At 35.3% G+C, this 16,163-nt stretch overlaps 2 protein-coding genes across 3 annotated transcripts in view; both read right to left on the reverse strand.

Moving 5' to 3' along the window:
• The window catches only part of LOC109209619 (protein NAP1), a 16,674-nt gene extending 12,622 nt beyond the window's left edge, over positions 1–4,052 (reverse strand). Inside the window, exons 1-6 of the mRNA XM_019372929.1 lie at positions 3,720–4,052; positions 2,721–3,186; positions 2,544–2,618; positions 1,463–1,543; positions 1,156–1,236; positions 944–1,026 (exon numbers count right to left, since the gene is read on the reverse strand). Of these exons, the coding sequence (XP_019228474.1) occupies positions 944–1,026; positions 1,156–1,236; positions 1,463–1,543; positions 2,544–2,618; positions 2,721–3,140 (740 nt within the window). The 5' untranslated portion in view covers positions 3,141–3,186; positions 3,720–4,052. The remainder of the gene's footprint in view (positions 1–943; positions 1,027–1,155; positions 1,237–1,462; positions 1,544–2,543; positions 2,619–2,720; positions 3,187–3,719) is intronic.
• Positions 11,218–16,148, reverse strand: LOC109209627 (chaperonin 60 subunit alpha 2, chloroplastic-like). Of its 2 annotated transcripts, none has more exons than XM_019372937.1 (9): positions 16,039–16,148; positions 15,761–15,935; positions 14,964–15,085; positions 14,682–14,889; positions 14,424–14,569; positions 13,785–14,091; positions 13,031–13,281; positions 12,284–12,484; positions 11,218–11,993 (listed from the first exon to the last, which is right to left on the reverse strand). In XM_019372937.1, the coding sequence occupies exons 1-9, from the start codon at positions 16,090–16,092 to the stop codon at positions 11,706–11,708; spliced, it is 1,752 nt and encodes a 583-aa protein (XP_019228482.1). In that variant the 5' UTR covers positions 16,093–16,148; the 3' UTR covers positions 11,218–11,705. The 2 variants fall into 2 exon arrangements, 1 of the variants encoding a protein (XP_019228482.1); XR_002065398.1 differs by lacking the exon at positions 11,218–11,993 and adding an exon at positions 12,644–12,798 and having other exon boundaries at positions 12,396–12,484.

A 16,163-nucleotide genomic window follows, 5' to 3' on the forward strand; every position in this document is an offset into this window, starting at 1 on the left:
AATTTTTTAAAAAATTTTAACCCCCCCCTACCCCCCCCCCCCGGCGAACATTGTAACCTGCCCCGCCCCGCCCCATTTGCCATCCCTATTCATATGGGCATGCCACACGAGTCAAAAATGCGCGTACCATGTGAACTTGAGTTCTGCCTTATATAGTACTACTTTTCTCTCCCTTTCATATGCAACCTATCTTTGGAAACTTACCAGCCTAAAGGTTTGTCAGTCTTCTCCTTGACCCACACTCATAAGCCCTCCCTTTTGCATGGTCGTAACGTACATGATAAACCCCTCCTTAAGGACTCAATGTCCTTGTTTGAGGATTACCGACCATTGTATTGCAAGAGTCCGACTCTGATACCATATTTGTCACACGTGAGCTATGGCACGTTCTGACCGTTTTGGCCCAACAGACCTCACATATTTGTCCCTTCAACTTGAACTGCGCCACATCGAGTCTAAAAGCACATGTACCATGTGAACTTGTGATATGTCTTATATAGTAATTCATTTTCCTCTCCCATTCAGATGTGAGATTGTCTAAGGTGGCATATGCACTCCTTATTCGAAAGCTTGCCAGTGCTTCTCCTTGATCCGCCCTCTGTCATATGCGCACACAAACCAGGCGTCATGTTAAACTTCTAGATTACATTGCACTCCAATATCTGGTCGTGCTTTCTCAAGGGCGACAAAATTTCTCGGAGCCCTTTGACACGAACCTCTAAAGCCAAAGAGCACACAAACCTGGCATCATGTTAAACTTCTAGATTACATTGCACTCCAATATCTGGTCGTGCTTTCTCAAGGGCGACAAAATTTCTCGGAGCCCTTTGACACGAACCTCTAAAGCCAAAGAGCCACTCCTCTCCCCTCGCCCCCTATCCCCCCCTCCTTCCCCGAAAATATCTAAGAGAAAAGAGAACGAGCCCCCGTAAAGAAATCTGACCTGTGATAAAAATCGCAGTCTCTGTCATTTCTTGCCATGGCATGAAGCAAATTGTATGTTTGCAGCATCATTTTCCTTGGTATCTGTGGTGGAAGTAAAGAGAAGCACAGTTTACAAAGGCATTAATACACTATAAATAACACTGCATAAAAGTTCCAATTAACCATATACAGAGCAGAAGATAATGAACAGAGAATTGTTCGAATACTTGCCTTTTCTGAAAATATATTTACACGAACAAAAGCACAAAAAAGGTCCATAAATGCATGCAGTATGAGAGAGTTCTGGTGAGGCTGCAGCAAAAAAGCATGTAAAATATCACATACAATATCGTTATAAGAAAAGATTCAGCATTACCCTTTTAGTCAAGACAGAAACCATTCCGGCTGTAGCATTCCTTTTTTTATTAAAAAAAGAGTAAGTTAAGCTATAAAGTTGCTCTCTTGTGCTGAATCAAAGACCAAAGGTGGTATTAAGAAAAAATTTAGTTGGAGGTAAAAAGTTGATATCATCACTCACCAACAAGGTAATCACTGTACTGCTTAGATCCAATATAAGACGCAAGGCATGTTCTCGAAACGCCATCAGGTCAAGAAGCAGCTGATCAAGACAAGAAAGTTTGAATTAAGTGCACATACTCTCCATATCAACTTTTGATAACAAATAATCCTTTTTTCCACAAATAAGTATCAAAACTATGATAGAGAAAACACCCAACAGGTGATATCCTGGACAATTCTGCACCAAATTCCAAGACTGGATAACAAAATTCGACCCTTAACATATCTTTCCTGTATTTGATTTCTCACACTCTTTTCACTTCATAATTGATGTTGCAGTCCAACCTACTATCAAACTGACGCACCAATATACCTCTCCCACTCCCTTATTACCCTATTATATTTTGTGCAAGTATCAATTATAAACTTATTATGAATTATGCAAGACAAACAGGGGCTGGTAAGTCAGTTATCCACTGGAAAAGTAATTCTGTTGAAATCAACTCTTTTCTCCTACGAAACGTCAGTTACTAATGGCTCTTTTCCAAGTCTAACCAATACTTCTTAAAAACAAATAGAACCTCTTAACATGCTCAAAAACTAGTTGGTAGAAAGTTCTTAACATTTACTGACACCATCTTACTACTCGGCCGTCAGGAAAAAAATCAGTGGGCTAAAAGATATAGACAATTGTCCTTTCTATATAGCCAAAGTTATACGTCGTTCTTAACTTGTCCTATTAGATAGTAATAACATACAGTGAATCCCAATGTCTAGAAGGCATACAGCCTCAACTTTTTCTTGCTTCAAAACTTAGTTGCCATCCTTGCTTTACTTCTCAATTCTCATTGCTCTAGGGTGCCAATATTCCCTGGTTTAAATCTAGTTAATTTCTTGAAAAGATATGGGCCTTTAACCCAATATGTGCCTTACATTTCAGTCCTACCCAAATAAATTTGATGCTTCAGAAATACTTTAAAGCTTTTTGGTAGTTTCAGTATCATTGAATTATGCAGCTATACTGAATCTAAAGTATCATCGAAAGCACTGGAATATGGAGCGGAAAGAAAGAAGAAGAAAACAAAGCAGAGCTAACTTACTTGAATCCATGGTTCCAAGCTTTGCAAATGGACTTCAGCGCCGTCATTCATAGCATCCAAAGCAAACTTATCAATCTATATCAGCATTCACAGTAAAAATCACACAAACAAAAGAATATACTTTCCATCAGGAATAACAAAACTACAGTCTATAAAAGGACGGCCATATTTTCTTACTCTTTCGAGCTGTAACTTGCTGTGGTGCTCCGGAAACTTCTTTGATAGTAAAACACAGATTTTTGGATGATTTGGAAACACACCAGACTTCCAAAATGCTTCAGAGAATCCATGTCCACTGACATCGGGGTAATCTAATATCTGATTAAACCTATACATTTTTGCCATCAGCCCTTCAGCTACTTGAGTAAGTTGGTTGACCCATTGCATGTTCAAGCCTTTATTAGTCGACCCGCCTGAGCTATGGGCAGTACCATCAGAGCTACCATTTCTAGAAGCCTTATGACCTATTGTTGGAGAAATATCAGGACCCAAGTACTCCGTCCACCTAGCTGGTCCTTCCCATTCTCTTGAGCGCACTGCAGTTGGCGATGTTGACAATACATCTTCTACTTGAAACTGCTGCCTTGATTTAGCCATTGTGAGCACCCAAAGGAAACCCTCACCCCCAGTATAGCTCCTTTTACTGCATACAAGACAGAAGATTTCATAAGTTCTCACCTGAAACTCTAACTTAAAATACTACCAATTAGTTCAAGAATCCTTCACAATAACCACTGGAATAGCGGAAAAAAAAAACCACAAATTCTTCTCAGCATCAGCATTTCTCCTCCAGTGCAACATACACTGCTAAAATGTCTATAATGCTCAACTTATTTCTACAAAGAGAAAATTAACCGCAAGAATCTTCAAGAGAATTCAACAACTTGAGGATAAAATAAAACCTAAAACATCAAAAACTGAAATGGTCCAACAAGTAACAAAGAAAACAAGAGAACAAGTACCAGAGTCAAAAGGGATTTAGCTAGAGACTATCAAAGCTTTAAAAAATGGCAGTAAACAATTTTACATAAATGCACCAACTTTAAGCTAAATGTCTGTAATTGTCAACTTAATTCTGATCATAAGCATGAAATCACACCAACAATTTTGCCCACAAAACGAAAACTTACACCTACTCAAGTACTACAAAAAGACAATACAAAGAGAAAAAATTACCAGAATCAAAGGGAATTTGAGTTAGCAAGAGACCATAGTGTAGCTGAAAATGGTGAACAAGATTCAAGAAACTTACAAATTCAGATCTGGGTATACTCTAAAAACAACATTAAAAAAGGGTAATCGAGTAGTAGTAATGTGAGGTAGTTATTTAACAATAAAGAATTTCTAAGTCTTAAAAAAAGTTCAAAGGGGTTTAAGAGAGACAGTAATTATAATGGAGACTAGTTTGCTGGCTTTGGTTGTTATATTAAGACAAAGAAATAGAAGGACCCGCTTCTTGTTTGCCTTTCTAAAGTCAATTTTTTTTCTTATATGTGAAATTGACGCACAAAAATAAGAGGAAGAGAAGTAATCGGAGAAAAAGAAAGAAAAAATAAACAGCTCTGCACGATCTTCGTTTTGTTTCCTTTTTCTTTTATTTTTCTTTCTCTTCCCTTTTTTGTGTGTGTGTGTGTTTGTTTTAGGACAAGAATATTTACATTAGATAATAAATATTTTATTTAAATATTAGTTATAAAAAGGATAATTGTTACATTTTGCTTTTACAGTGTGTAAGATTTTAGCATTTTCTTAAATGAATTGAATATAGCTTGATTTATTGTTAAGCTAAATTTAGAGAATTTCTAAATAAGATGTTTCCTTTCTATATATTTTCTCTTAATACATTCCATTCTTCTTCTTTTTTTTTTTTCAGTACTACATTCCACTCTCTGGAAGTAGCGATTTTTTTTAATTTTAAGATATATGTAATGTCGGATGGCACAAATAATATCATGAAAGAAAAAAATATATGCATAAGAAAATAGGAAAAAATTTAAAAGCGATGTGTATGATAAATCATGTCAAGTGCCATAGTCAAACGATAAAATAATATAAAAATTTATTGTAATTAATTATATTTAAATGATAAATGTTGTGCAAAGTACACACAAGAATAGGAAGAACCTAGTTGGATCCAAAGTATACATGTTAATTTATCATGGTTAAATATTAGTTTAAGTTAATAATGTATATTAATTAATCATGAATAAGTGATAAAACGTGTGAAAAACGCACATATCATTCACTAATTACTTTGTGCATGAACCGGTTGCACATTAATACTTTTCAAAATTAAATTTTGTAATTTTGTCGAAATAATATTTGTGGATAGAATAATTTATTTTGTTATGACACTGAATTAAATTGACCAATTATATTAATTGTACTTGTAAAATCAAATCTTTTTCACATTATTTTTTTTCTTTTTCTTTCCGGTGCTATGACAAGTACTACTATTAAAAAAAATTAGTACTAGTACTAAATATCAACAAAAATATAATTTGCACTTAAAAATTGAACTTTTTAATTGTTGGCTTCACAAATATAACAAATATTTAATTTTTATATGCAGGACAACGCATAGAGGTGAAATAAGTAAAATTACACTAGTAACTTAGATATGTTGAATTGTGTCAATCACATCATGATTTTTCTTTTTCTTTTTCTTTTTTTTTCTTTTTCTTTTTTTTTGTGGTGAAAGTAAATGGTAATGAGACGTGAATGTGATATATTTAAGAGTTAGATAACTAACCAAATAATCTATTTCATGAGCAAGCTGTTATAACTATTAAAGGTGGCTCTCATTATATATTGCCTACATAATTATCTAATCAATCTGACAACATAATGGTAGTTATAATTTCATAATCCTGAGTATTATGATTAATGACTAACTGTATTCTTTACATATTTGTAGAAAACGTTGATTAAACCATGTGCTTAAAAGCCACAAATGGATCTCTCTCTTTTATATATATATATATAATTGATTGATTATGCAAATTCTACTTGAAGCTATAATACAATATTAATAATATACATGAATTTCTTGTTATATTCAATAATTTGCACGTTAAGGGAAAAACACACAACTTTCGCAAATCGCATGTCTTTGATCCTATTATTTGCAAGATATATATTTAATGAAATTATATTTTTATCAACTTGTGTTGTTAGGGAACAAATTTTATTATATTACTAGAATAAATGGAAGCCCGGTATACAAAGTATTTTGAGTTCACGCAGGGTTCGGGGAAGAGCCATACCCCGAGGGGATATGATGTAGGCAGCCTACTCTAATGCAAGCATCAGTGATAGTTTTCACGGCTCGAACCTGTTTGTAAAATATTAGTATTTACTATTTAACCAAGTATTGAGTGGTTTGTTCGCAGTTTTAGCTTCAAGAAATTTCTGTTTATAACGTTATTAATATTCAAACAAAAGCAAAAAAAGGGAGGTGTGCAGTGATAACTAAACAAAGTCATTACATTAACATCCACGAAATCGGATATTTAAGTTCTATTGTTTTTATCTAATAAATTAAGAATGCATGTGATCATTAACCCTTCACTTTTGATAATTAAAAAAAAGAGTAACAAAAAAGGACATACAGCAAATTATTACAAGGATATGATGTAATAAATTCAAAGGAAATATATTGAAAAGTTTATAGAAAGTGGGGGGCAACATATCTCTGCGTATTTTAGAAGTTTTGGTTTCATAAAATCCATTTGTGGAAGACATACTTAACTTTGACATTAAGCTTGCATCATTTCCATTTTCCTTTTTTTCTTTTTTATCCCTTTTTATTTTTTTGTTTTTACTGTAGTTCCCACTATAACCATATGGTTATTGTTTTAAAATTAAAACAAGGGTCACATTATGGATAAGTTGATTTTCTCATGAGTTTAATTGTTAATGCCATTTTACCTTAAAGATTAAATTTATTTTTACTGTAGTTCCCACTATAACAGTTCCTTAATTCACAAATGCGCAAGATCAATTAGAAAAAGAAGAAAGGAGTATATTAAAAAGAAAGAAACAAAGCTGGGTATATTTAATAGTAACAATAATTTTTTTTTAAAGTTATATATTGTGAAATGATATGAACCGGCTTTGCTGTATAATCACTCTTTAACTTCTTTATAAAAATGGTTTTCTTGAACTAAAATAGGAATACTTCACACTTCATTATATTCGAATAAGGTAAAAAAAAATTAAGAAATCGATGGACACATGAATGTGATGGCTAAAGTTCCAGTAAAATTTAGCTAAATTAATACTCCAAAAACTCCAAGGTCATATGTTTAGGGTTTGTTGGATTTAAAGTATAAGAAAAAACAATTACAACATAAAATCTTGCAAAATAATTATAGGGTTTGGTTTGCAACTGTAACACCCCGCACATTCGGATTAGGTGAGTTAAAGGAGTAGTAAGGCTATATTTTGGACATATGAAGTCCTATCAGGATGATTATGAGTGAAAATAGTTGTTTCAAAACCAAGATGAGAAGTGAGGTGCATAAGATTTGACAAAATCGACTAAGTTTGCAGAAGGTCTGTCTTCTAGCAGAGTTTAGTGAAAATATATAAGTAATTTGGGAAAATTCAAAGCATGAAAGTTGTAGGCCATTGAAATAGCTTTCCAACGATATATTGTGGAGTCTGTGCAAAAAGTTATGCCCGTTTTACAGAATGGTGTATAACCACGGCGTTCCTGCCGCGTTTTTACTGCGACCGCGGTGGTGAGGCAGTGTCCCAGCGATTTACTGCGATCGCGCCTACTGGGACGCGGTGGACGACTTGGGAAGTCATTTTTTTAGCCTTATTTCGTCCCCCACAGCCCCAAAACATAAAAACTTGCTCTAGAAAGGAAAACTCTCAAAAACCTAACTCCTTAAGGGTCCTTCCACCACCCAAGGTAAGTTCTAATGGTGATTCTAAGTTAATTTCAATTTTCCAACATCTTATTAACATGGGTAAACACTCCATAGATATTCGATTGGGACACTATTGTTGAGAGAAGAAACCCTAGAACTCGAATTCAAGAAGATTGAACGTCAAAAAGATAATATCTTCACCCTCTAATTGATTATATCATTGAATTAATGATTATAGACTCTAGTTCATGAGATATGAGTTGATGGGTTTGATAGAAAAGCATGAACGGTGATAGGTTTGGGTTGTTAATTGGTTATTATTGGTTATGGGTGTTGATTACCTTATGGGTGATAAAGAATAATGTTGATTATAACAATTTGAGACTTTAGAATTTATCTAGGAGCAAGAGAATGGGTTATTGGGTGTAGAGACACCATTAATAAGGGCTATGAAGCTTTATGCCACCGAGTGTTTGATAAAATGCCTAAGTGACCAAAACATGACTATTGTTGCTAATTTGGAATCCCTTTGACTTGTATTGATATAGATTAAAGGTAAAAGGGTTGGCGAATGTTGTATTATGCTCAAGAGCAGGAAGTTAAGGTATGTGAGGCTAACTCTCTATGTTTGGGAATTCAATGATTCTCCCTACACTACGTTTCTTTTACGACGTTACCAATTGCCTCATAAATATAGTTAAGCCTAGTTTCTTGAATAGTTGTAGAACTTCTATTCTCTAGCTTCATAACTCGTTCACCACTTTCATTCTGAACGTTGTGAGCTCAGTGCGTATTCAATATAGACTTGGGTTTGATGCCCCCGAGTCTTAGTATAGATTACTCAGTATGCCACAAATAGTTGAAGTTTCAGTGTTCATAATCAGTTCAAGAATACATGTCTCAGTCTAGTCCCATTCAGTATTCCAGTATTATGTAACTCAGTGTTATCCAGTATTATGTAACTCAGTGTGATCCAGTATTCCGGTATTATGTAACTCAGTGTGATCCAGTATTCCAGTATCATGTAACTCAGTGTGATTCAGTATTTCATTATCATGTATTGCAGTTTGATTCTTAGTTCCTGAATGTTGAACACCTGTATTTGGGCCTGAGGCCGCAGTTTATGCTTTATGCATTTTGGACCTGAGGTCGCAGTTATGTATACGTATGCTTGGGCCCGAGGCCGCAGTTTGTGCACATATATATTGGGCCTGAGGCCGCAGCTTATTTATTCAAATAAACAGGTGGTTCATCATTCAGAAGAGGGAGTATTTATATCCTTACTTCCTTTGTTCAGTTCAATTATTAGTTATCATTTCAGTTATCAGTTATCATTTCAGTCATCAGTTATCAGTTCCGTTATCAGTTATCAGTTACCAGTTATCTGTTCAGTTATCAGTTATCAATTATCAGTTAAGTTATCAGTTACCAGTTATCATTTTAGTTTTAGTTTCAATAGTTATCATTTCAGTTATCAATTGTAAATTCTCAGTTATCAGCTTGGTTTCAGTTTCAGCATTTATAATTCTTTCTTTCAGTCGCTTTACATATCAGTGCAATTCAAATGTACTGACGTCCCTTTTGCCTGGGGCCTGCATCTCACGGTGCAGGTAATGATTTACAGGTTGATGATTCAGAGCGCTAGGATTCTCGTACCAGCTATTTGGTGATCCCCAGTTCTTTCGGGGCATTATCATTACTACAGTCTTCAGTATTTTCAGACAGTCAGTGTTTTCAGTACAAATTAGAGGCTTCATAGACTAGAGTAACAGTTAGACAGAGTCTCAGGCTTTTCATGATAAGCAATGTTGGCTACATATATGTTCCAGATTTGTTTTAGTATTTCCACACTTTGATTTATATCATCCAGACTTTCAGTATATCAGCATGCGTTAGTTTATTTCCGCATTCAGTATATTATGATTTCACATGTTGATTCAGCCAGCCAGTTGGATCGCTCGGTCACATGTAGTCAGGCACCGAGTGCCGTGTTACGTCCAGGCCCAAGTTCGGGGCGTGACAACAACAAAAAATGATGCAATGCTATAATGTTTGCATAATTAATAATAATGTTGATTTTTTAGTATGAGACTCTACACAGATAATGCAATGTCCGATTTCCAGTATCAAACTCTACACTGTTCATATTAGCATAATTTATGGGAGAATTTGTGTATTATATGTGTAAATACAATTTTAAGTGTAAATCGTAATAATTTTGCCATGTGATGTCAAAGAACAATGATACATAACTACACAAGAAGTCATAGATTTAATAAAGATGTCATTATGTAATAGGTATATAGGGTTATAGACTCCTCGATCGGCTAATTGCTAAGAGACAAGTCCTTACTTAAGAACTAGCCAAATACCTAATTCATGGCATATTTACATGAGAAAATGATATTTTGTGACCATTTATAATTTGAATGGAAGAGTAAACATTCTTCTATTACATAATGACAATAATATTCTAATTGAAAAATAGTTACAAGTGCTAATTAAAAAATAGTCATAGTTTTAAACATGATTAAAATTTAGCCACTTTTCATGTAAAGATAAATCCGACGAAAATACAGTTCAAAATCCGAAAAATATTCCAGCATAATATACTGGAGTTCGAATTTTTTACATGTGAACTTCCAGCATAATATACTGGAGTTCCAGCATAATATACTGGAGTTCCAACATAATATGCTCCAATCTCCAGTATATTATGCTGGAACTTTCCGTGTGCTGGAGTTCCAGCATAAATCATAATAGCTGGAAGTTCATAGACAGGTGCACCAATCTCCAGTATATTACACTGGAACTTTACATGTTGCAGCAAAATAATGGCTATTTTTCAATAACTTTGTGAACGGTGGCCTATTTTTCAATTACCAATCCAAAAACTGGCTAGCCCATACTTTTTTCACCAATATTCTAGATATATGATGTTGAATCCATTTAAAATTCTAATCTAATGATCAAAAAATAAAAGGGCTTTTGTTAGATAGTTCTAAAATATTAGATTTTCAATAAAATCTACTACTTAGAATGAAGTTGAATTCCTAAGATTTATTATTACGGCATAGTAACTTTTATATCTTACCCTTTCCAGACCCCACTTATAGAAGACTACCGGGTTTGTTGTCGTAACTTGTAAATAATTGATCATTAGAGAATTGACCGCAAATTATTTTCTTATTTTTTTGTAAGTAGCCCTAGGGTGAATTTTCTGTTTGAGCAACTGAAAAGCTCAAATATTCACTTGGGACAAAATTCATCAATTTATACTATTCCAAGTAATCCATCTAGTACATGAAGCTCACTGGCTCTACTAATCAAGATTCACGTTGCATTTGATCCCTTTAACGAAGAAATGTTTCCTACCAAGAATTTTTCTATTCCTATGAGTCTAACTCGAGACCTCTAGTTAAAGGTAGAGAGATCCCATCCATCTCACTACATCTTGCTGGTAAAACTATGACAATTAAATGGAGGGCCTGCAGCAAGAATATCTACAAACAGAACTATTATTTGGAACCTGCTTCCAGGTTCATTTTGCATTACTACGTAAACTTCAGTGCCAAATGTTTTGTAGAATTAACTTTGATTTAATGTTAAACTCTTCTTAGCTTTGCTGAACATAAACATTCTCCCAGCTCACAATTGAAAACTTCAATCAGTGTGGGCTATGAAACTACTGCTACACACCATGAAGTCCAGAATGAACCCAAATACATGCAAAATGAAACAGAATAGAAATAGAACAAAAATGATTTCAAAGAAAGAGGGGGGCAGGGTCGGGGTTTACAAAGTAAAACAGCTATTTAGCCATTTTATTAACATGGGATTTTGATTTTCATATCCATTCATCTGAAACCTGTCAGCAATTGCAGCTGCTTTTTCCTTACTTTTTGTTCTTAAACATTTGGTACCCGAAATCTACTGGACCGACTACTTATAGAAACCTGAAAATGATGATGCTCCTCCTGCAGGAACAAGTACCACTAAAACAAGAAGACTCTGTGCTGCTGGGATCAAACCAGTTCCCATATACTCGAGGATATCTATATTTTCCTACCAAGAATCAGCACTAGAAAATGTTTGTGCTTGGATACAATTTTATCTACAATGACACAATCAATAGTACCAGCACGGACCAAAATTCTCAACTCTTTCCAATGTCTCAGCCAATTCAAAACGGCAGAGTAGAGCTTGCCTTTTACTATGACAACAACATGAATTTGACCCTCTCCTGATCAAGTGCTTCAACCAGGGTTTATCTTTTATCCTTTTAAGGAGTTATACCAGGAATCTGAGGAACAAGCGGTTTGGGCTCCTTGGTTTTCTCTACCATTATTGCTTGAGTAGTTAGGACTATACCAGCAACAGAGACAGCATTCTGAAGGGCACACCTTGAAACACGGCAAGGATCAATAACCCCAGAAGCAAGAAGGTCTTCATATCTTCCGGTCATGGCATTATATCCCATTTGCCAGTCACAACCTCTAACTTCTTCCACAACTACATCTCCATCCATTCCTGCATTTGCGGCAATCAGCTTTGCTGGTGCAAGAAGTGCCTGAAATAAGTTGTAAACCATTGAATTCTGGAAGCTAGAGAGGTTACTCATGAGTATAAACTCAGAAAGTCTCTTCAAAATTCACTTGTCTATACTGACTTAAAGAGCAAACAAATAGGAGAAAAGAAGCAAAAGATAGTAGTCGGAGAGCAAATAAACTTGTACACAACAATAACGAATGCATAGATGTTTCTTTTTCCAACATGTAAAACGCGAGGCTCCCAATATTTGGTCCATGTTCAAATTGAGGAATGCAATATGCATAAAAAAAGGGAATCAATATGCCATACCATTCCTATTATGTCAGCACCGATCTGCTCATCTGGATCTTGAAACGATTCTTTTATGAAGGCTACGTGTTCAGAGAGATGAATAAAAGTGGCACCACCACCAGGCACTATTCCTTCATCCATGGCAGCAAATGTAGCACTTTTTGCATCCTCAATTCTCAGCTTTCGGTCTTCCAGTTCTGTTTCAGTATGTGCTCCTACCTGAATCCATACAGGATCTTATCAGGGAATATCTCTTTTGAAAAGAGAAACAAATATACAAGTGCAAGAATACATCTACAAAATAACGGAATGTTTTTTTGGAAATATAAAGATAACAAGTGTGAAATGGGCACTCTAGGAAAAGTTAACATCTTTTACCATTTGGACATGAAGGATAATCAATTTCTGTTGAACTAGATTTTCACTTCAACATAATCAGTATGCCAGCTCACAGGTTAACACTTTGTGTTATCATCCCAGAGCAAACACATCTACCAGCAAAATGTGACAACTACAGTCAGAATGAGGTAGTCCTGTTTAATTATTAAAGCAAAGTCATTCCTAGCAGTTTGAACCATTTTAACTGCTTTAAAAGTCAATTATACATTTCAAATTTATTCACTTCTAAAATTGCAGCAATCTGAATATAAACTCGATTATATGCTCGATTATAACAGATACAACAAGCAGGATAAGATTCAAATATATTGTAAATGGCTGTCTCGAATGTTTGATCTGAAACATTACACCTTAATCAATACAGACCTTCAATATGGCCACACCACCAGAGAGTTTTGCTATTCTTTCTGAAAGCTTCTCTGACAGATATTTACTATCTGTTTCTGCAAGATCCTTCTTTATCTGCATTATTCTGGCTTGTATTTCAGCTTTTGTGGAGGGATCAGCCACGATGGTCGTAGAATTGCTGGTTATTGTTATTTTCCGAGCAATACCAAGCTGATCTGAGGTTGCACCTTCAAGATTCAGGCCTAAGTCTCCAGAAAGAAAATCAGCACCTAATTGCAATACAATGTCAGTTAGATGTGATGGTAAAGGAGATTTTGGCAGATACTTGGCACTTGCGGCAACACTATCTCTTGAGAAGCCCATGTTGCATACAAAAACTATTAATGGTTAAACCTCTTTTGCGAGCATTGTTAGAGCAAATGTACATTACAGAAAATGCTGATTTGGCTAACTGTAAAACCAATGTATTTGTGCTGAAGCATTAGGAAAATTGTGTATACATGCACTGTGGATAATATCACCTAGCTTCAAATCCATCCTCAAAATGAGTTAAAACTGATGTTCACTCACAGGGAAAGTTCACATAATATCAAGACTTTACAAGCCACATGATAAAGAATCTCTGTCTGTCTCTGTCTGTCTCTGTATCTCTCTCTTGGTGGCGCTTGTTTGCAAGACCACTCTATACACTAATTCCATTTCAACACTTTATTTTTTGGGTTTGGATACACTTATTAACCTATTTCAATACAGAATGAAGTATTTGCTTCACCTGTCAACAGGGCAATGTCTTGCAATACAGCTTTCTTTCCTTCTCCAAATCCTGGACATTTCACAACAGCAACATTAAGCATTCCTTGCATCTTGTTAATGACTAGTGTTTCTAGCACTTGGCTTGAAATATCCTCAGCAAAAATCAGCAGTGGCACACTCAGCTGTGTGGCCTTCTCTAGCAAAGGAACAATTTCTTTGACAGAAGATATCTTTTGATCGGTTACCAGAACTTTGGCATTTTCAAACTCTACTATAGATTTGTTGGGATTGTTGATGAAATGGGGTGACATGTACCCCTTGTCAATCTGTAGGAAAAGAATGCCTGAATACAAATCAAGAAAATAATGAAAACAAATGGAAGAAAAAGAATCTTTACAAATGAGAAGATGAAATTAGCTAAAGAACATAAATGGATAACTAGATAATTCAATTTCTTAGTAGAACTGCAATCAAGCAACTAAGGTTCTTATGGCATTATGTCTGAGCTTTGAAATTTACTTCAAACCTGAAAGGATTGGAAAAGTTAAGGAGGGATCATTTTCAACCAACCTGATATCTTATTTTTCAGTACAGTATGATCAATTACAATTCTGTGAATTTGAAGTCAAAGAGAAACACTTTGAAGAGCAGATATTACCTTCATTCCTTCTTCAACCATGACTGAGGTTTCAGCTGATGAGGAAGACTCAATACATATCACGCCATTGGAACCAATCTTCTTAATTGCCTCAGCGATCAAACTGCCAATGAACTCATCATTTCCAGCCGATATTGAAGCTACAGCTGCAAATAGTAAAAAGAGAGAGCGAGAGAGAGAGAGATCAAAACCTTTTACTTTTTAAAGTGAATAGAGAAATTTTCTAAGTTGAATAAGTATTAAAATAAAGCAAGTTACCTTTAATATCATCATTTCCTCTAATGGGATAGCTTTTCTTCTTCAAAATTTTGACCAGCTCTCTTACTGTCTGCTCCATCCCTTTCTTCATAGAAACAGGGTTAGCCCCAAAAGCAACGGCTAGCATACCAGCTTTGACCATCTCACGAGCCAAAACAATTGCAGTAGTTGTACCATCCCCAGCTAAACTGTTGGTCTTAGTTGCAACCTGCAATAGACATAAAATGATTAGGAGTTCCTCAAATATTCAATAATCCAACTACAGTTTCAGGGAATAATAACCTCCTTGATAAGTGTCACTCCTGCATTTTCAATTGTATCTGGAAGTTCTATGGCTTGAGCTATGGTAACACCATCATTAATTACTTTCAGCACACCAGATTCAGAGAGAACTACGTTGCGCCCTGCATAATTAGTCACACATGCATTCATTTCAAAACAAGCAGGCAGACAACATATCATATACACTATGTTTAAAAAACAAGCTCCTCATATACATTTCATTGACAAGAAAAGGTGTAAACCAACTTATTCCTTCCAATCATGTGTTTGAACAACACGGTTAATGTTTACCTTTTATTTAAATTTCTTTCTTCTCCTCGTATATTTTTTTATCCCTAGATTTCTGTTATTACTTGTTGATGCCTTTGTTTCGTTTTTCTGATTGCATTACTTAGTGTTAGTTTCGCTTCAATTGTCAGATTAGTTTGCTTGTTATTGCCTCTCCCCTTTTTCCTTCCCGAGCCGAGGGTCTACCGGAAATATCCTCTCAGCCTTTTTAATATCAGGGGTAAGGTCTGTGTACACTCTACCCTTCCAAGACACCACTTGTGGGACTACACTGGTTTTGTTGTTGTTGTTGGTGTCGTTGTTGTCTTTCTTAACTTCTCCTAACTGGGTCGGGTCAGCCCACATGAGCAACACAATTTTGAATTAAGCAACAACTTTGTTCTCCTTTTCCATGAATTGTCATTTCCTCTAAGGTGTTTATAGGAATTATAAATGGAAATATAGACCAATACAAATGATAAAAGCAAGTCTAAGAATTTAAAAGAAGCAGGAAATTAAGCCCATTATACCTTTAGGTCCTAAAGTGACAGAAACAGCATCAGCAATCTTATTGATACCAGAAAGTAAAGCTTCTCTGCATTCTTTATCAAAAGCTATTCTCTTTGGCCCAGCTCTCACCACCATCATCTTCTTCTTCCCAAAGCTTTGCCTCAACGCCCACGAATAACACCTTCCTTTATCTTCCTGAAAATCCAAGTCAAACATTGCAAAAATCAGCTAAAAACAACAACTTAGTGCAATTTCATGAGAGAGAAGGTGCCAGAATAGATTGTATTGTGAGAGTTACCAAGAAAGAAAGCTTTAAAGGGGAGAATAAAGGTGAAAAGATTGGCAGTGACATCTTATAACGGTGTGAGAGAGAGGGAGGGAGGGAGGGAGAGAGAGAGAGAGAGAGTGTGGTGGGGGGGTAGG

This window comes from Nicotiana attenuata, chromosome 2, assembly GCF_001879085.1.
Source record: "Nicotiana attenuata strain UT chromosome 2, NIATTr2, whole genome shotgun sequence".
NCBI lineage: Eukaryota > Viridiplantae > Streptophyta > Magnoliopsida > Solanales > Solanaceae > Nicotiana > Nicotiana attenuata.

Bases quoted from the DNA above. Each gene is read 5' to 3' on its own strand.
- LOC109209627 (XM_019372937.1), bottom strand. From the start codon at position 16,092: ATGTCACTGCCAATCTTTTCACCTTTATTCTCCCCTTTAAAGCTTTCT. The intron at 14,092-14,423 runs GTAATATCTGCT...CTTTTCCTACAG, and splicing joins TGGTTGAAGAAGGAATGAAG to ATTGACAAGGGGTACATGTC. The intron at 12,485-13,030 runs GTCTGTATTGAT...GTATGGATTCAG, and splicing joins GTGGTGTGGCCATATTGAAG to GTAGGAGCACATACTGAAAC.